The following is a 14,674-nucleotide window of genomic DNA, read 5'->3' on the forward strand; positions in this document are numbered from 1 at the left end:
CAGCCAGGTACAACTAGGCAGCTGGGGATTGGAATCTGCAGCGCAGGGTGCCCAAGCTTTCTGGACATCCCTGCTGTGAATTGCAGTCTGCAGCCGCCCCAGAAAATGGTGCTTTCATAGAAGCGCCATCTTCTGGCGCTGAATCCAACTCTTCCAGCTGCCCTGGTGATGGGTAGCTCGCTGGGTAATTATGGGGTTAGGGCTAGCTGTATATTATCAACTGGCCCTAAGTCCGAAATTCATGGTGTCATGCCAATATTAGACATGGCCACCATGAATTTCTAGTACAGATAAAAAAAAACACAACACAGAAAAATATTTTTATTAGAAATAAAACACAACACAATTAGTGACTCCATCTTTATTGAAATAAAGAACCCCCTCCGCAGTAATCCTGGGTCAAGGGTCCCGCGCCGTCCAATCCGGATCCAATATCATCTGATCGGTTTGCTGGAAGGCCAAGCGATCAGATGATGTGTCAGGTTCAAGGGCCTGAATCACATGACACAGCAGCTGATTGTATAAACGGCTTTTATACAATCAGCTGATGCATCAGTGCAAAAAAACCCCAAAAACTACACACTTCTGTGCAGACTCCTGTCCGACAGCAGCAGCTGATAGTTTAGCCGCCGGGCGGTAAAAAGCCGGCCTCACTGCTTGATTTATAGTGTCAGCTGATTCCGTCAGGTGACCGCTTCAGCTGATCATTGCCAGGTCTGTGAGAGGGAAAAGAGAGAAAAGAGCAAGAAAAGAGAGAGAAAAGAGACAGAAAAGAGAAGAGAGGGAGAGAGAAAAGAGAGAGAAAAGAGAAGAGAGAGGGAGAGAGAGAGAGAAGAGAGAGAAGAGGAGAGAAGAGAGAGAGAAGAGGAGAGAAGAGGAGAGAAAAGAGAGAGAAGAGAGGGAGAGAGAGGGAGAGAAGAGAGAGAGGAGAGAGAGAAAGAGAGAAAAAGAGAGAAAGAGAACAAGAAAGAGAGAACAAGAGAGAGAGAGGAGAGAGAGAGGAGAGAGAGAAAGAAATAGAGAAAAAGAGAGAGAGAGAAAGAGAGAGAAAGAGAGAGAAGAGAGAGAAGAGAGAGGGAGAGAAGAGAGAGAGAAGAGAGAGAGGAGAGAGAGAAAGAGAGAAAAAGAGAGAAAGAGAGAAAGAGAGAAAAAGAAAGAGAGAACAAGAGAGAGAAGAGAGAGGAGAGAGAGAGGAGAGAAAGAAAGAGAGAAAAAGAGAGAGAGAGAGAAAGAGAGAGAAAGAGAGAGAAGAGAGAGAAGAGAGAGAGAAGAGAGAGAGGAGAGAGCAATGCAGCCTCATTCCGTGAACTGCTCTGATTTTAGAGGTGTGTCCATCGGCTCACAGTTGATGTCCGACTCCTCCCCTCAGTACATAATTAAATTAAATTAAAATTATAAATAAATAATAATTATAATTTAAACTAAATTAAATTCTTTACCGGGGCGGCCGGGACTTGAACTCGTGAACTAATGCTTCCTAGGCAGTAGCTCTAACCATTGAGCCACTGGCTCTAATGGGAAACATAGGAAGATTTGGTAATCTTCACGTCTGCATTGCAGAATGAAGTCTCCAGTGACAGCGCGGCTCACTTCAGGTGCTGCGTGGAGAGGACACAGATCGCTCGTGTTCTACGGGGCTCCATGTCATCTTCATGTAGCAGAGCTGACAGTGTCGTGTGGATTACTTCGGACCTGGATTGTTGTTCGGGGATTAATAAAGAGGTAAATGAGAGTTTTTTTTGTCTTTTATTCCAAATAAAGGATTTTTCGTTGTGTGTGTATAATTACTTTCACTTACAGGTTAATCATGAAAGGTGTCTCGGGGAGACGCTTGTCATGATTAACCCCGTTACTACCGCGATTGCCACCTCACCAGGACAATTCGGGATGAGCTGGGTAGAGTCCCGGGACTGCTGCATCTAATGGATGTGGCAATTCTGGGCAGCTGTTGGCTGATATTGTTAGGGTGGTGGGCTCCCCATAATGTGGCGCTCCCCAACCTGACAATACCAGCCTCCAGCCGTGTGGCTTTATCCTGGCTGGTATCAAAATTGGGGGGACCGCATTTTTTTTTAATTTATTTATTTATTTTACTGCACGATATAGACTTGCCCGCCGGCAGCTGTGATTGGTTGCAGTGAGACAGCTGTCACTCATCATGGAGGCGTGTCTGACTGCAACCAATCATGGGCGCCGGTGTGCGGGGAAGGCATGGAATACCTGATTGAATAATGAAGCGGCAGACATTTTCAAAAGAGGAAAACCCGCCGGAGATTTGTGACAGCCGTGCAGCGAGGCGCCCGTGATCAGTGAGTAGGAAAGAGAGAGGGATTGTGCTGGGGACGCAGGACGCATGCAGATACGCAACGTGCGCACATACTTACTGTGAAAAGCCACGCTTTTGATGATCGAACCGTTCTCGAATGTAACTCAAACTGACGAACTTTAAGCAAATCGTTCGAGTTCGTCAAACAACTCAAACACCCCCCAAAATCACTCGAACATGAAATTGGCGAACAGTTCGACTCGAACATCGCTCATCTCTAGTGAGGAGACATGTCTAAGGTACTGGTATTTCCAAATTAAAAGATGTCCACTGGGAACCCCAACAATTGCTGCATCTTCTGGTTAAGCTCTTCTTTAGAGTGCCATCTTCATTTTCAAGATAGTTTGGAGTCCCCCATACATTAGGAAGTGATGGCAAATCTATGATGGGCTAAGAGTGGACCACCCCATTTAAGAGTGTTAATGCATTATCCATTTCCTCTGTCTTATAATATATACCAATACATTGCCACTTACCTTTAAGCTTTCTTTCTGCTCAAGCATGGCAGTTGCCACTTTGTCCAGTTCCACCTCTATCTTAGAAAAATCTTCATGAATGTCTTTGGACAACCCTTTCTTAGCCTGCAGCTGTTTCGCTTGAGCTATTTGGACCTGTACATCCTTCTTCTTTAACTGTATTTTCTTTATCTTTTCCTGGCAGAAGATGAATGTTTTAGAAGTGAGTTAAAGGGGTATTTTAGAATTTAGATGAGAAACTACAAATATCAAATTTTACCCACTTATTGTACCCAAATTTTACCTTTTCGTTGATGAGTGATTATGTGACAAACTACTGAACACATTTAAAACTTTATACTGAGCAGATTTACTTTGTTCTGCATACTTTTAATAGGATTCAGGTTTTTTATTTCATGGAATGCTGCTTTAAATGTTTTTGAAAAGAATAGATCAAAAATACAGTCATGGCCAAAAGATTTGAGAATGACACCAAAATGATTTTTTCACATGATCTGTTGCCCTCTGGTTTTTAATTGTGTTTGTCTGATGTTTACATCACATACAGAAATATAATTGCAATCATATTATGAGTACCAAAAGGTTATATTGACAGTTAGAATGAGTTAATGCAGCAAGTCAATATTTGCAGTGTTGACCCTTCTTCTTCAGGACCTCTGCAATTCTCCCTGGCATGCTCTCAATCAACTTCTGGACCAAATCCTGACTGATAGCTGTCCATTCTTGCATAGGCAATGCTTGCATTTTGCCAGAATTTGTTGGTTTTTGTTTGTCCACCCGTCTCTTGATGATTGCCCACAAGTTCTCAATGGGATTAAGATCTGGGGAGTTTCCAGGCCATGGACCCAAAATCTCTATGTTTTGTTCCGTGAGTCATTTAGTGATCACCTTTGCTTTATGGCAAGGTGCTCCATCATGCTGGAAAAGGCATTGTTGGGCGCCAAACTGCTCTTGGACAGTTGGGAGAAGTTGCTCTTGGAGGACATTCTGGTACCATTCTTTATTCATGGCTGTGTTTTTAGGCAAGACTGTGAGTGAGCCGATTCCCTTGGCTGAGAAGCAAACCCACACATGAATCGTTTCAGGATGCTTAACAGTTGGCATGAGACAAGACTGGTGGTAGCGCTCACCTCTTCTTCTCCTAATAAGCTGTTTTCCAGATGTCCCAAACAATCGAAAAGGGGATTCATCTGAGAAAATGACTTTACCCCAGTCCTCAGCAGTCCACTCCCTGTACCTTTTACAGAATATCAGTCGGTCCCTGATGTTTTTTCTGGAGAGAAGTGGCTTATTTGCTGCCCTCCTTGAAACCAGGCCTTGCTCAAGCAGTCTCCGCCTCACAGTGCGTGCAGAAGCACTCACACCAGCCTGCTGTGATTGCTGAGCTAGCTCGGCACTGCTGGTAGTCCGATCCCGCAGCTGAAACAGTTTTAAGATACGGTCCTGGCGTTTGCTGGTCCTTCTTGGGCGCCCTGGAGCCTTTTTGGCAACAATGGAAGCTCTCTCTTTGAAGTTATTGATGATGCGATAGATTGTTGACTGAGGTGCAATCTTTGTAGCTGCGATACCCTTCCCTGTTAGGCCATTTTTGTGCAGAGCAATGATGGCTGCACGTGTTTCTTTAGAGAAAACCATGGTTAACTGAAGAGAAACAATGATACCAAGCACCAGCCTCCTTTTAAAGTGTCCAGTGGTGTCATTCTTACTTAATCATGACTGATTGATCGCCAGCCCTGTCCTCATCAACACCCACACCTGTGTTAATAGAACAATCACTTAAACAATGTTAGCTGTCACCACCAATGCGCGTTTCGCTTGAGAAAGCAATAATACCTTCGCGAAACGTGCGTTGGTGGTGATCCTGCTCTTTCTGGGTATGTGCATTTTGTATTGATTATGTATTAGGTTTTGTCCTTGCAATAATTTGACTGTAATATTTTATATGACCCCTGTTTTTCATATGTATGAGTCCTTCGGGACGCGGTCTAGTTGTATGCATTTTCACTTTATTGCTTACATTTTCTGTACTGTCTAAATTGACCAGGGTACTCCTGTTGTACCACATCCTTGTACTTGGGTCATCCTAATATAGTCATATACTGTATGGTTTTTTATGTGTTTCACCTCTCTCACGGCTATCAGTGACTGATATTTACGGACTGAGTCCTATTGTGTTATTATACCTTTCTGTCCTGTGTTGTGCCTATACACTTTTCTATCAGGTTGGCATTACCGCTCTCACGGCTACCAGTGACAGACACATATGGACTGAGTCCTATTGTGTTATTATACCCTTCTGTCCTGTGTTGTGCCTATATACTCTTCACCAGATTGGCCTTACCTTTCCCACTGCTACCAGTGACAGACACATATGGACTGAGTCCCATCGTGTTATTATACCCTTCTGTCCTGTGTTGTGTCTATACACTTTCTATCAGATGGGCCTTACCTTTCCCACGGCTATCAGTGACAGATTTTGGTAGACTATGTCCAGTTATGTTATTATGTCCTCCTGTTCTGCCTTGCCTGATTACTTCCATCAATTGATTGGTCTCATCTCTCCCACTGTCTAATAGTGACAACCAATAATTTTTTACACACTGAATACCTTGTGCCCCCCTTGATTTATTGGTAGTTGTTTTTATTGTCCATTGCTGTCTTTGCGTGTGTCTTATTCATATCAATAAAATTCATTTTATTTGCATATACACTCGCTCCTGTTTTTGTATCTGACCAAGAATGCTGGGAAGGGGGCAAAGGTCCAAGTCTTTCACTGTGGGCCATCGTACTCTAGTTACGCCACTGCTTTTAACGCAAGTCTGTAGCTGTAGCAGTAAGCATCCTAAGTCACATCCTTTCTCGCTATGCTCTTAATCGGCAGTAGAGTTACTAGAAGTAATGGTGTGGGACAAAAACTGTAAAAAAAAATCACTTAATGTGAAGATTTCTCTTATTTTTATCCATTTTTACCTCATAGATAATGAGCAGCCCCTGGGCCTCCTCAAAGCTTTCTGTGTTCAGTATCTTTTCAGCTTCTGACCGGACATCTTCTGAGCCAGTGAGTATCTCACTGAGCACATTCCTTACTTCTGCCTTGTACTGTACACAATCTCCAACAGTACTTAGGATATTGTCAGACTGTAAAATAAGACAAAGAATTTCACTAATCAGAATTTGCTAAATAACTGCAGACAGGATTAGATCTAGCAATACTGGATATTTCATACTGCAAAAAGTAAAAAAATATATATTTTAGCAACTCTAACAAGATAAATTAAAACAGATGTCACCAGATTTGACAATACATACTCCATACATTATTAAATTGATTTCTTAGACCCAGTGAGGAAAGTGTACTTGCTTTGAAAATCCATGTCACAATGGCTGTATGTGTCTGTATTTAAAATAGCATTTTACTTTTTCAGCTAAAGAATAAGAGAGTTCATAAGTTCAAGTAATAGTGATGGGCTGACTTGCAGATAGCCGGGTTCAGGCCCAGAATTGATTCCGAATATCTGGCCAGATGCTGGTTCCCATATAAGTCTAGGGGGACCAAAATCCGGCGCTTTAAAATGGTAGTAGAAGGGATAGGGGGATTGAAGCATGCGTGTTATGCTTAGCGAGTCTCCTGCGCGGCTCTAGCGCTACTTCCGGGGCCGCTCACTTTCCTCATACATATGCACTGCTTATCCCACCCACCGACAGTCCCTGCATCTCTGATTAGTTGCAGTTAGATGCACTCCCACTCTGTGTGACAGTGTGTCTGACTGCAAGCAATCAGAGACGCTGTGTGTGCATCAATATTTGTGTAAAAATAAATAAAAAAATTGGCCTAGGGTCCCCCCATATTATGATACACAGCACAGATAAAGCATAGGGCTATAGGCTGCAGCCCCAGCTGTGTGCTTATCTTGGCTGAGTATCAAAATAAAAGGGACCATATGCAGCTTTTTAAAATTATTTAAATAAATAATTTTAAAAAACGGTGAGCGGTCCCCCCCAATTTTGATACCCAGCCATGATATAGTTGACAGCTGGGGACTGGTATTCTCAGGCTGGGAGACCCAAGTTTATTGACCCCTCCAGCCTAAAAATAGCAGCCTGCAGCAGCCCATTAGATGCAACAATCCTGGGAACTTTACTGGCTCATCCCGATTGCCCTGGTGCAGTGGCAATCGGGATAATAAGGGATTCATAATAGCTCACAGCTACCAATAAGCCCTATATTAGTCATGGGAGGCATCTATGAGACCCTCCCCATTACTAATCTGTAAGTGAAAAGAAATGAACACAAACACCGAAAAAATATTTTATTTGAAATAAAATACAAAAAAAATCCACCCTCTTTCACCCATTTATTTACGCCTAAAAACACCCAGGTCCGACTTAATTCACACAAGGTCCCATGACGATTCCAGCTCTGCTACATCTCAATTGACAGCGTGTGGGCATAGAATATGACTCCCGCTGTGATCGTCAGGCAGAAAATGAGCCGTAGTGATGAGGAGACCATGGAAACCTCCAGCTGTGACTGCAAATAACTTGAATGACGTCATCGCTGATTGCGTGGCTTATACATTCTCTGCCTGAATCTCACAGCGGGTGGTCATGTTTAATGAGGTCACCTGAGGTCCTCTGAGACCAGGGTATTTGCGGTCACAGGTGGAGAGCCATTGAAATCTCCTGCTGCGACTACAAAAAACCTGAGTGACATCATTGCTGATTGAGTAGCACATTCATTCTCTGCCTGAAGCTCACAGCATCATGTTTAATGCCCAAATACTGTCATCTCAGATGTAGCAGAGCTTGAATCGTCGTGTGGATTATGTTGGAACTGGGTGTTTTTGGGGTTAATAAAGGTGTGAAAGAGGGTGATGAGCCCACAGCATACCCAACATCTGGTTTCACAGCACACTACTAAATGGAGAATGCACTAAAGTCCCAGATGGAACTAAATGTTGGAAGAAAAGCTTCCAAAACAACTATGCCATAACACCCTTATGACATGATCTTCTGACTGCTTATAGACTATTTAGTTCTCTAAGTAAAATAGAATGAAAACCAGTCATTCCATCATTTCTCCTTCAGTGTATCCCTTACCTCATTTATAGTATCCAGCAGTACTTTCAGATCAGTAGACACTTTGGATAGATTACTGCCCTGCTTTTTCACTTCTGACTCAACTGCAACTCCTATAAGTAATCGCAGCCTTTCTTTCAGAAATACAAGTTCATCTTCTTGTTTCCCGGCATCACGTCTGATATCCTATAATATCACAGAGCAAAGTTTGATTATTTTTTTTACATCTGTTTTATTGACAACTGTAAGAAATATTAAAAAAAGAAAATAAAGTTAAACAGTATACATTGTTCCTCAAAATGTAAATATAGAAGAGCCAACAGGCATGCTACAGACAGAGAAGAGAGACAGAAGCCAGCGCTCATTAGACATGGGACTCGCGTGACGTCACAATGTCATGTAAGCACCGGGAACGCAAGCCCCGACACCTATGGAACCGTGCCTGCGGTAGGGGTGAGTATGGGCTTCTTTATTTTAACTAGGGGAAACATTCTTAAAGGGGTTATCCTAGTAGTTGACAACCCCTTTAAGAATACCTATCACAAAGTAATGATAAGTGCCACCTATATTTTATATCATGTTTTTCAATCTGAAAACATTTAGATGACCAGCAATTTAATGAAGATTACAGCACAAGACTACATGATATCATGGCATAAAAGGTACAATGCCTTGATACAAAGTTATGTCGAAAGAGGTTTTAAAAAAGTAGCATCCCCTCCTGAAAAAAAACATGAAGATGAGACTAAAATATAAAACATTTCTTAAATGCAAATAATCAGGAAAGCCCCCCTAAAAAAAAAACAAACCTGTCTAATGTAGTGATTTGAGTGGCCTTTAAAGAAACAAAGTCTTAAAGTGTAGACGTCATTTTAATTTTTATTTCATAAATCAATAGTGCACATAAATAAAAGCAACTTTGTAATATATCTTATCAGAGAAATCTGCTTCTTTATTCTCCAGGATTGATTTTTCCTTCTTAGCTTGTAAGTCTGTATTTAGTGAAGATAGAATTTCTCATTGCTGAGATAGGAGATGGCAGTTGATGCTCTTATAAAAATATGGAGAGGGGATAACGGAGAAGGGAGGTGTTCGAGACAGAAATAGCCATTGTGCTTCAAGTTGAAATGACAGTTACAATTCTTCATAGAACTTTATGATCACCAACTGTCATCTCCTAACTCAGTAATGGGAAAATCCGTGTTCAATGAAGACAGATTTTACCCATGAATTAAGAATTCTGAAGCAAAATTCTTTAAACAAGGTATGTTACAACATTTTATTATTTTTATTAATTTAAAAAAACAAAAAAAAAATAAATAAAACAACGGGTATTCTTTAAGTGCAAGTTTAGCTCTTGGTTGTCTAACTATTTTGAGACAACACTGTATGGGAAAGACTGGGAGTGTACAGCATATAAACACAAAGGAGAGATGTGCTGCTATCTTACTTCATGGTGACGTAGTTACAGTAATGGACGAAAGTGTTGGCACCCTTGAAATTGTTCCAGAAAATAAAGCATTTCTTCCAGAAAATTAATGCAATTACATATGTTTTGTTATACACGTTTATTTCATTTGAGTGTATTCGAACAACACAAAAAAAACATAGAAAAAAGGGAAATTGGACAAAATTTCACACAAAATTCAAAAAATGGGCTGGACAAAATTGTTGGCACCCTCAATTTAATATTTGGTTGCAGGATTTTTGGAATAAATAACCACAATCAATCACTTCCTATAACCATCAACAAGCTTCTTACCCCTCAACTGGAATTTTGAACCACTCTTCTTTTGCAACCTGTTCCAGTTCTCTAATATGTGAAGAGTGTCGTCTCCCAACAGCAATTTTAAGATCTCTCTACAGGTGATCAATCGGATAAGGATCGGAGTCATTGCTGCCACTTCTGAACTCTCTAGCACTTTGTATCCATCCATTTCTGGGTGCTTCTCAAAGTATTCTTTTCTTTGTAGACCTCATTCATTTTTCGGTAAACAGTAGAAGGATGTGCTTTACCAGAAAGCTCTATATTAGTCTCATCTGTCCACAAGATGCTATCCATGCAGCATTTTAGCTTACTCGCATACATTTTGGCAAACTGCAGTCTAGCTTTTTTATGCCTCTGTCTCAGCTGTGGGGTCCTCATGGGTCTCCTGTCATAGTGTTTCATTTCATTCAAATGTTGACGGTTAGTTCACACTGACACTGATGCACCCTGAGACTGCAAGACAGATTGAATTTCTTTGGAACTTGATTGGGGTTGTTTATCCATCATCAAGACTATCCTGCGTTGCAATATTTCATCAATTTTTAGCTGCTGTCCACATTCATGGAGATTAGTTACAGTGCCATGGGTTGTAAATTTCTTAATTATGTTGCGCACTTGAACAAAGGAACATCAAGATTTCTGGAGATAGACTTGTAACCTTGAGATTGTTGATATTTTTCAACAACTTGGGATCTGAAATCTTCAGACACTTTTCTCTTTCTGCTAATGCTTAATGTGGCAAAGATTGTGTCAGCTTCTCCACTTTCTATCTGGTTTCGGGTGTGATTTTCATATTGCCCACACCTGATACTTGCTACAGGTGAGTTTGAAGCGTCACATGCTTGAAACAAAGTTGTTTACTCACAATTTTGAAAAGGTGCCAATAATTTTGTCCTGCCCGTTTTTAGGGTTTTGTGTAACATTATGTCAAATTTGCCTTTTTATCTCAGGTTTTTTTTTGTGTTGTTTCAATACACACAAAGGAAATATACATGTGTATAACAAAACATGTAATTGCAATAATTTGGGAGAAATATTTCATTTTCTGGAACAATTTCAAGGGTGCCAACACTTTGATTATACATAAGAAGAAATATAAGATGGATTCCTGTGTATTATGGAACAGCAGGAAGAGGATGAGGTTAAAACAGCAAATGAGGTAAATTGTCACAGCTGCTCCTTAAGGCCATGTCTCACTAAGCGACATCGCTGCTGAGTCACGTTTTTTGTGACGCAACAGCGATCTTGGTAGCGATGTCGCTGTGTGTGACATCCAGCAATGACCTGGCCCCTGCTGTGAGGTCGCCGGTCGTTGTTGAATGTCCTGGATCATTTTTTGGTCATTGCTCTCCCGCTGTGAAGCACACATCGCTGTGTTTGACAGCGAGAGAGCAACGATCTGAATGTGCAGGGAGCAGGGAGCCGGCTTCTGTTCTGCGGACGCTGGTAACCAAGGTACACATAGGGTAACCAAGCAAAACGCTTTGCATGGTTACCTGATATTTACCTTGGTTACCAGCGTCCGCAGCTTCTAGACGCCGGCTCTCTGCTCCCTGCACACGTAGCCAAGGTATACATCAGGTAACTATAAGCAAAGTGCTTTGCTTAGTAACCCGATGTGTACTATGTTTACCAAGCACAGCGTCGTTACACAGGTCGCTGGTGGCTGGTGGCTGATCTCTGTGGAGATCTGCCTGATTGACAGCTCACCAGCGACCATGTAGCGACGCTCCAGTAATCCCTGCCAGGTCAGATGGCTGGTGGGATAGCTGGAGCGTCGCTAAGTGTGACGGTACATTTAGGGCGTGATGGATGTGACTGTCTATTTGTCTACAGTAGGAAGCAAAACACTCAGATTAACCCTTTACAAGCAGCCAGCTCCTCCTTTTGCAAATTAACCCTTTCCATGCAGCTATATCCTCCTTTTGCAAATTAACCCTGCTGAGTGGAGGTAAATATATTCCTGATTTGTGTTTCACTGATTCGGTGCCCTGTGGAATGCATTGGTGGATAAATTCAAAATGTTTGTGACTCTTTTTTTTCAAAATTTATGAGAATAATAGGGAAATCAAATATCTCATTGTATTATTGTATTCTATAAACCAATGAATCGACAAAACAGTGGCCAAATCCTGCCAGATCTGAGCAGCAGTCCACTTTGCCTTTCGGATGTTTCATAGAGTCAGCCCTCACCTCCTTACAATTGTGATCTTCTAGAGAAGAGAATCCTACAAGGTTTTCAGCTCACTTTCATAAAAAGAAAGCAAAACCTGCGAACCCGTGATACTGAGGGAAATCATCACCCTCAGTAAAATCTGAGAAAAGTCTATTAGTCCTCATCGAGTGTCACTTTGTCACTTCTTGTGTTTTTGCTATACCCTGTCAACAGGTCAAAAGTGGAGATTATTATCTGACTTTATTCCTGCTGTCCCACAGTGTTCTTAGTAAAGATGATAAAAATGTGTGAAGAATAAAACAGGCCATATTGCTTGAACAGTATGGAGGGTTTTAACCCTTGTCCCCATGCAGATTAGTAAAACTAGTGATTTTTTTCATGGCCTCAGACAAGGGTTAAAAAGAAAAAGGATGTTACAGTGAAGCAGCTGGAACAATATAAAAGCAAAAACTGCCTACTTCTGACAAGCTGACAGGTCCTATTTAAGGCCTCCGACACACATCGTGCCGCTGGTACGTGTTTGGCAGTTTTTTCACTTACCGGCGGCAGAGAGACACGTGGACCTATGTTTTCACTATTGTATGGACACACGTAAGTATTTTGGAACGGAATGCGTGTCCGTTCCGTACTTACGTGTGTCCGTGATTTCTGCACGCTGACATGTTCACGTATTCCCCGGCAGCACGGGTGTCACACGTCCCGCACCCGTACCACACGGATATAGTGTGGATGCGGTTCTGTGTGACACGCGCCGGAGAACACATGTCATTAATTTTAAAATAAAAAACAAATACCTCCACCAGCCCCGCAGATTCTACCGCTGCAAACTGTTCCTGCCGGCCGCCGCTCGTTATGAGCGTGTAAAGGAGGTGGGCGTGCTGTCCCGGGCGCTGAGGACCCTGGACAGCAGCGCGGACCACGTGAGTATGTAAATTACCTGTTCTCCGTGTGCTATCGCGGATAGCACAAGGAGAACACACGTGAACCGCACGTACCCGAGACACGTACTTACCTCACGCAACACGCAGGGAAAATACGTGTCTCGCGGCACATGTGTGTTTTTCTGGATGTGTGTTTCAGGCCTAAGGCAGATAACAAAGCATTGGGATATCACAAGACTAGAAAGTGTAAACTCAACACCTCGCCTGAGTTCACACTGATTTTATCAAAATGTCAGCACCTAGCTCAGTAAGTAACATCACTGGAATCAGGTTCTCTGTCTCTACATTATGCTGCTTTCAGATGGCGTAGAACAAACCTGCTGACAGATTCCTTATAATGATTTGCAGGGATGGAGCTACCCTACAGATATTAGGATGATATATAGTTGTACTTTAGGCCTCATTCAAACGTCCATGAGGCACATACATGTTGTATCCATTTTTACACGGATCCCACACATACCCATTATAACCTATGGTGCTAGTCACGTCTCCATGTTATTACATGGACCGTGTGAAGACGCAAAACACAAGAAGACATGTCCATTTTTACTGATGTCACTGATGATAAGGCCAATACAAGTCTATGGGTCTGTGATAAACGCATACAGCAGACGGATGGCCTCAGTGTGCTGTACATGTTTAACATTGCAACTATAGGAGAAACTGTCATTTCTTTCTTTCTTTATTCATACCAGAAAAATACTGATGTCACAATGATGTTAAAGGGAACCTGTCATGTGGAAAAACGCTATTAACCTGCAGGTATGGGGTTAATCTGCAGGTTATAGCACTCTGAACCTGCCCACACTAAACCCTGCTGCCGGGAGGAAATCAACTTTAATCCTCCCAGCAGTGTTCAGTCACCACTCTGTATGGACAACAGAGGCTGTAACCGCCCCTCCCCACTGACTGACAGATGCTCTGCAAAAGAACCAGCTGTCAGTCAGTGCGGTGACTGAACCCACACCAGCGCCGCGCCTTTGACTGAAACCAGAACGCTGCCAGGAAACCTGCACATTAACCTAATATCTGCAGGTTAGTAACATTTTTCCACAAAACATGTTCCCTTTAAAAATGGACCCACAGACCATACACTAGTGACACACTGATCCAAAACACTGATGACACCAGAACCACTTTTTCATGTATGTGTTTAAATATGTGCCACTAGTTGGTCCATACTGCTGCATATTTTATGATACATTCATTTTTTTCTGTACTTTAGAACAAAAGCCTAATAAATATAAATAGTAACAAAAACATTAAGTGTAAAGTCTATTACCTGCACTAAAGCTTTCACTTGTTCAAATTTAGAAACTTCCGTTACGTCCTTTTTGATTTGTTTCGTCTGCTTATCCTTTTCCACAAGCCAATCTGATAATCCTTTTAACCTAGAGGGCCAATGTAAGAAAGATCATATCAACGTTCACTCTTTCTGTCTTTTAAGAATATAGATGTCAAAAATAATGAGAAGCAAAAAACAAATTCACCAGTGAATCTATGAAATATATAAGCACAACTCATTAATCTACAATTACCTGAATAACAAAAAAATCATACATTAATTCAAAAATAAAGGTTTTGCTATGTTGTCTGAGAGCAGCTTGATCTAGGGGCAGAGAGCCTGGTTCCAGTGATATGTCCCTTACTAATCTGCATGCTCTCATTATGATACAGCCTTATACAAAAAAAGGCATGAAATACATCAAGGATATTCCAATATTTCTCTTTATGTTATATTTCAATCCTAACAGCCATCCATTTTAGTTCAGTAATGTCATCGCAAACACAGACCTCGGATTGTCAGAGAGCGTCTCTGCCTCTCGGCTTCCATACATCTGCCTCTATTTATAGTATATGGACTGCTTGCACTGAAGCCCATGACCTTTTGTCACTATGGTCATT

At 41.8% G+C, this 14,674-nt stretch overlaps 1 protein-coding gene across 12 annotated transcripts in view; it reads right to left on the reverse strand.

Moving 5' to 3' along the window:
- SYNE1 (spectrin repeat containing nuclear envelope protein 1) overlaps nt 1-14,674 on the reverse strand; it is a 672,549-nt gene that overhangs the window by 375,608 nt on the left and 282,267 nt on the right. For all 12 annotated transcript variants that reach the window (XM_075339554.1, XM_075339558.1, XM_075339562.1 and 9 more), the window contains 4 exons: nt 14,052-14,160; nt 7,903-8,067; nt 5,773-5,940; nt 2,803-2,979 (listed from right to left, as the gene is read on the reverse strand). In XM_075339554.1, the coding sequence (XP_075195669.1) occupies nt 2,803-2,979; nt 5,773-5,940; nt 7,903-8,067; nt 14,052-14,160 (619 nt within the window). The remainder of the gene's footprint in view (nt 1-2,802; nt 2,980-5,772; nt 5,941-7,902; nt 8,068-14,051; nt 14,161-14,674) is intronic.

Source organism: Anomaloglossus baeobatrachus, chromosome 3 (assembly GCF_048569485.1).
Source record: "Anomaloglossus baeobatrachus isolate aAnoBae1 chromosome 3, aAnoBae1.hap1, whole genome shotgun sequence".
In the NCBI taxonomy this organism is placed as follows: Eukaryota; Metazoa; Chordata; class Amphibia; order Anura; family Aromobatidae; genus Anomaloglossus; species Anomaloglossus baeobatrachus.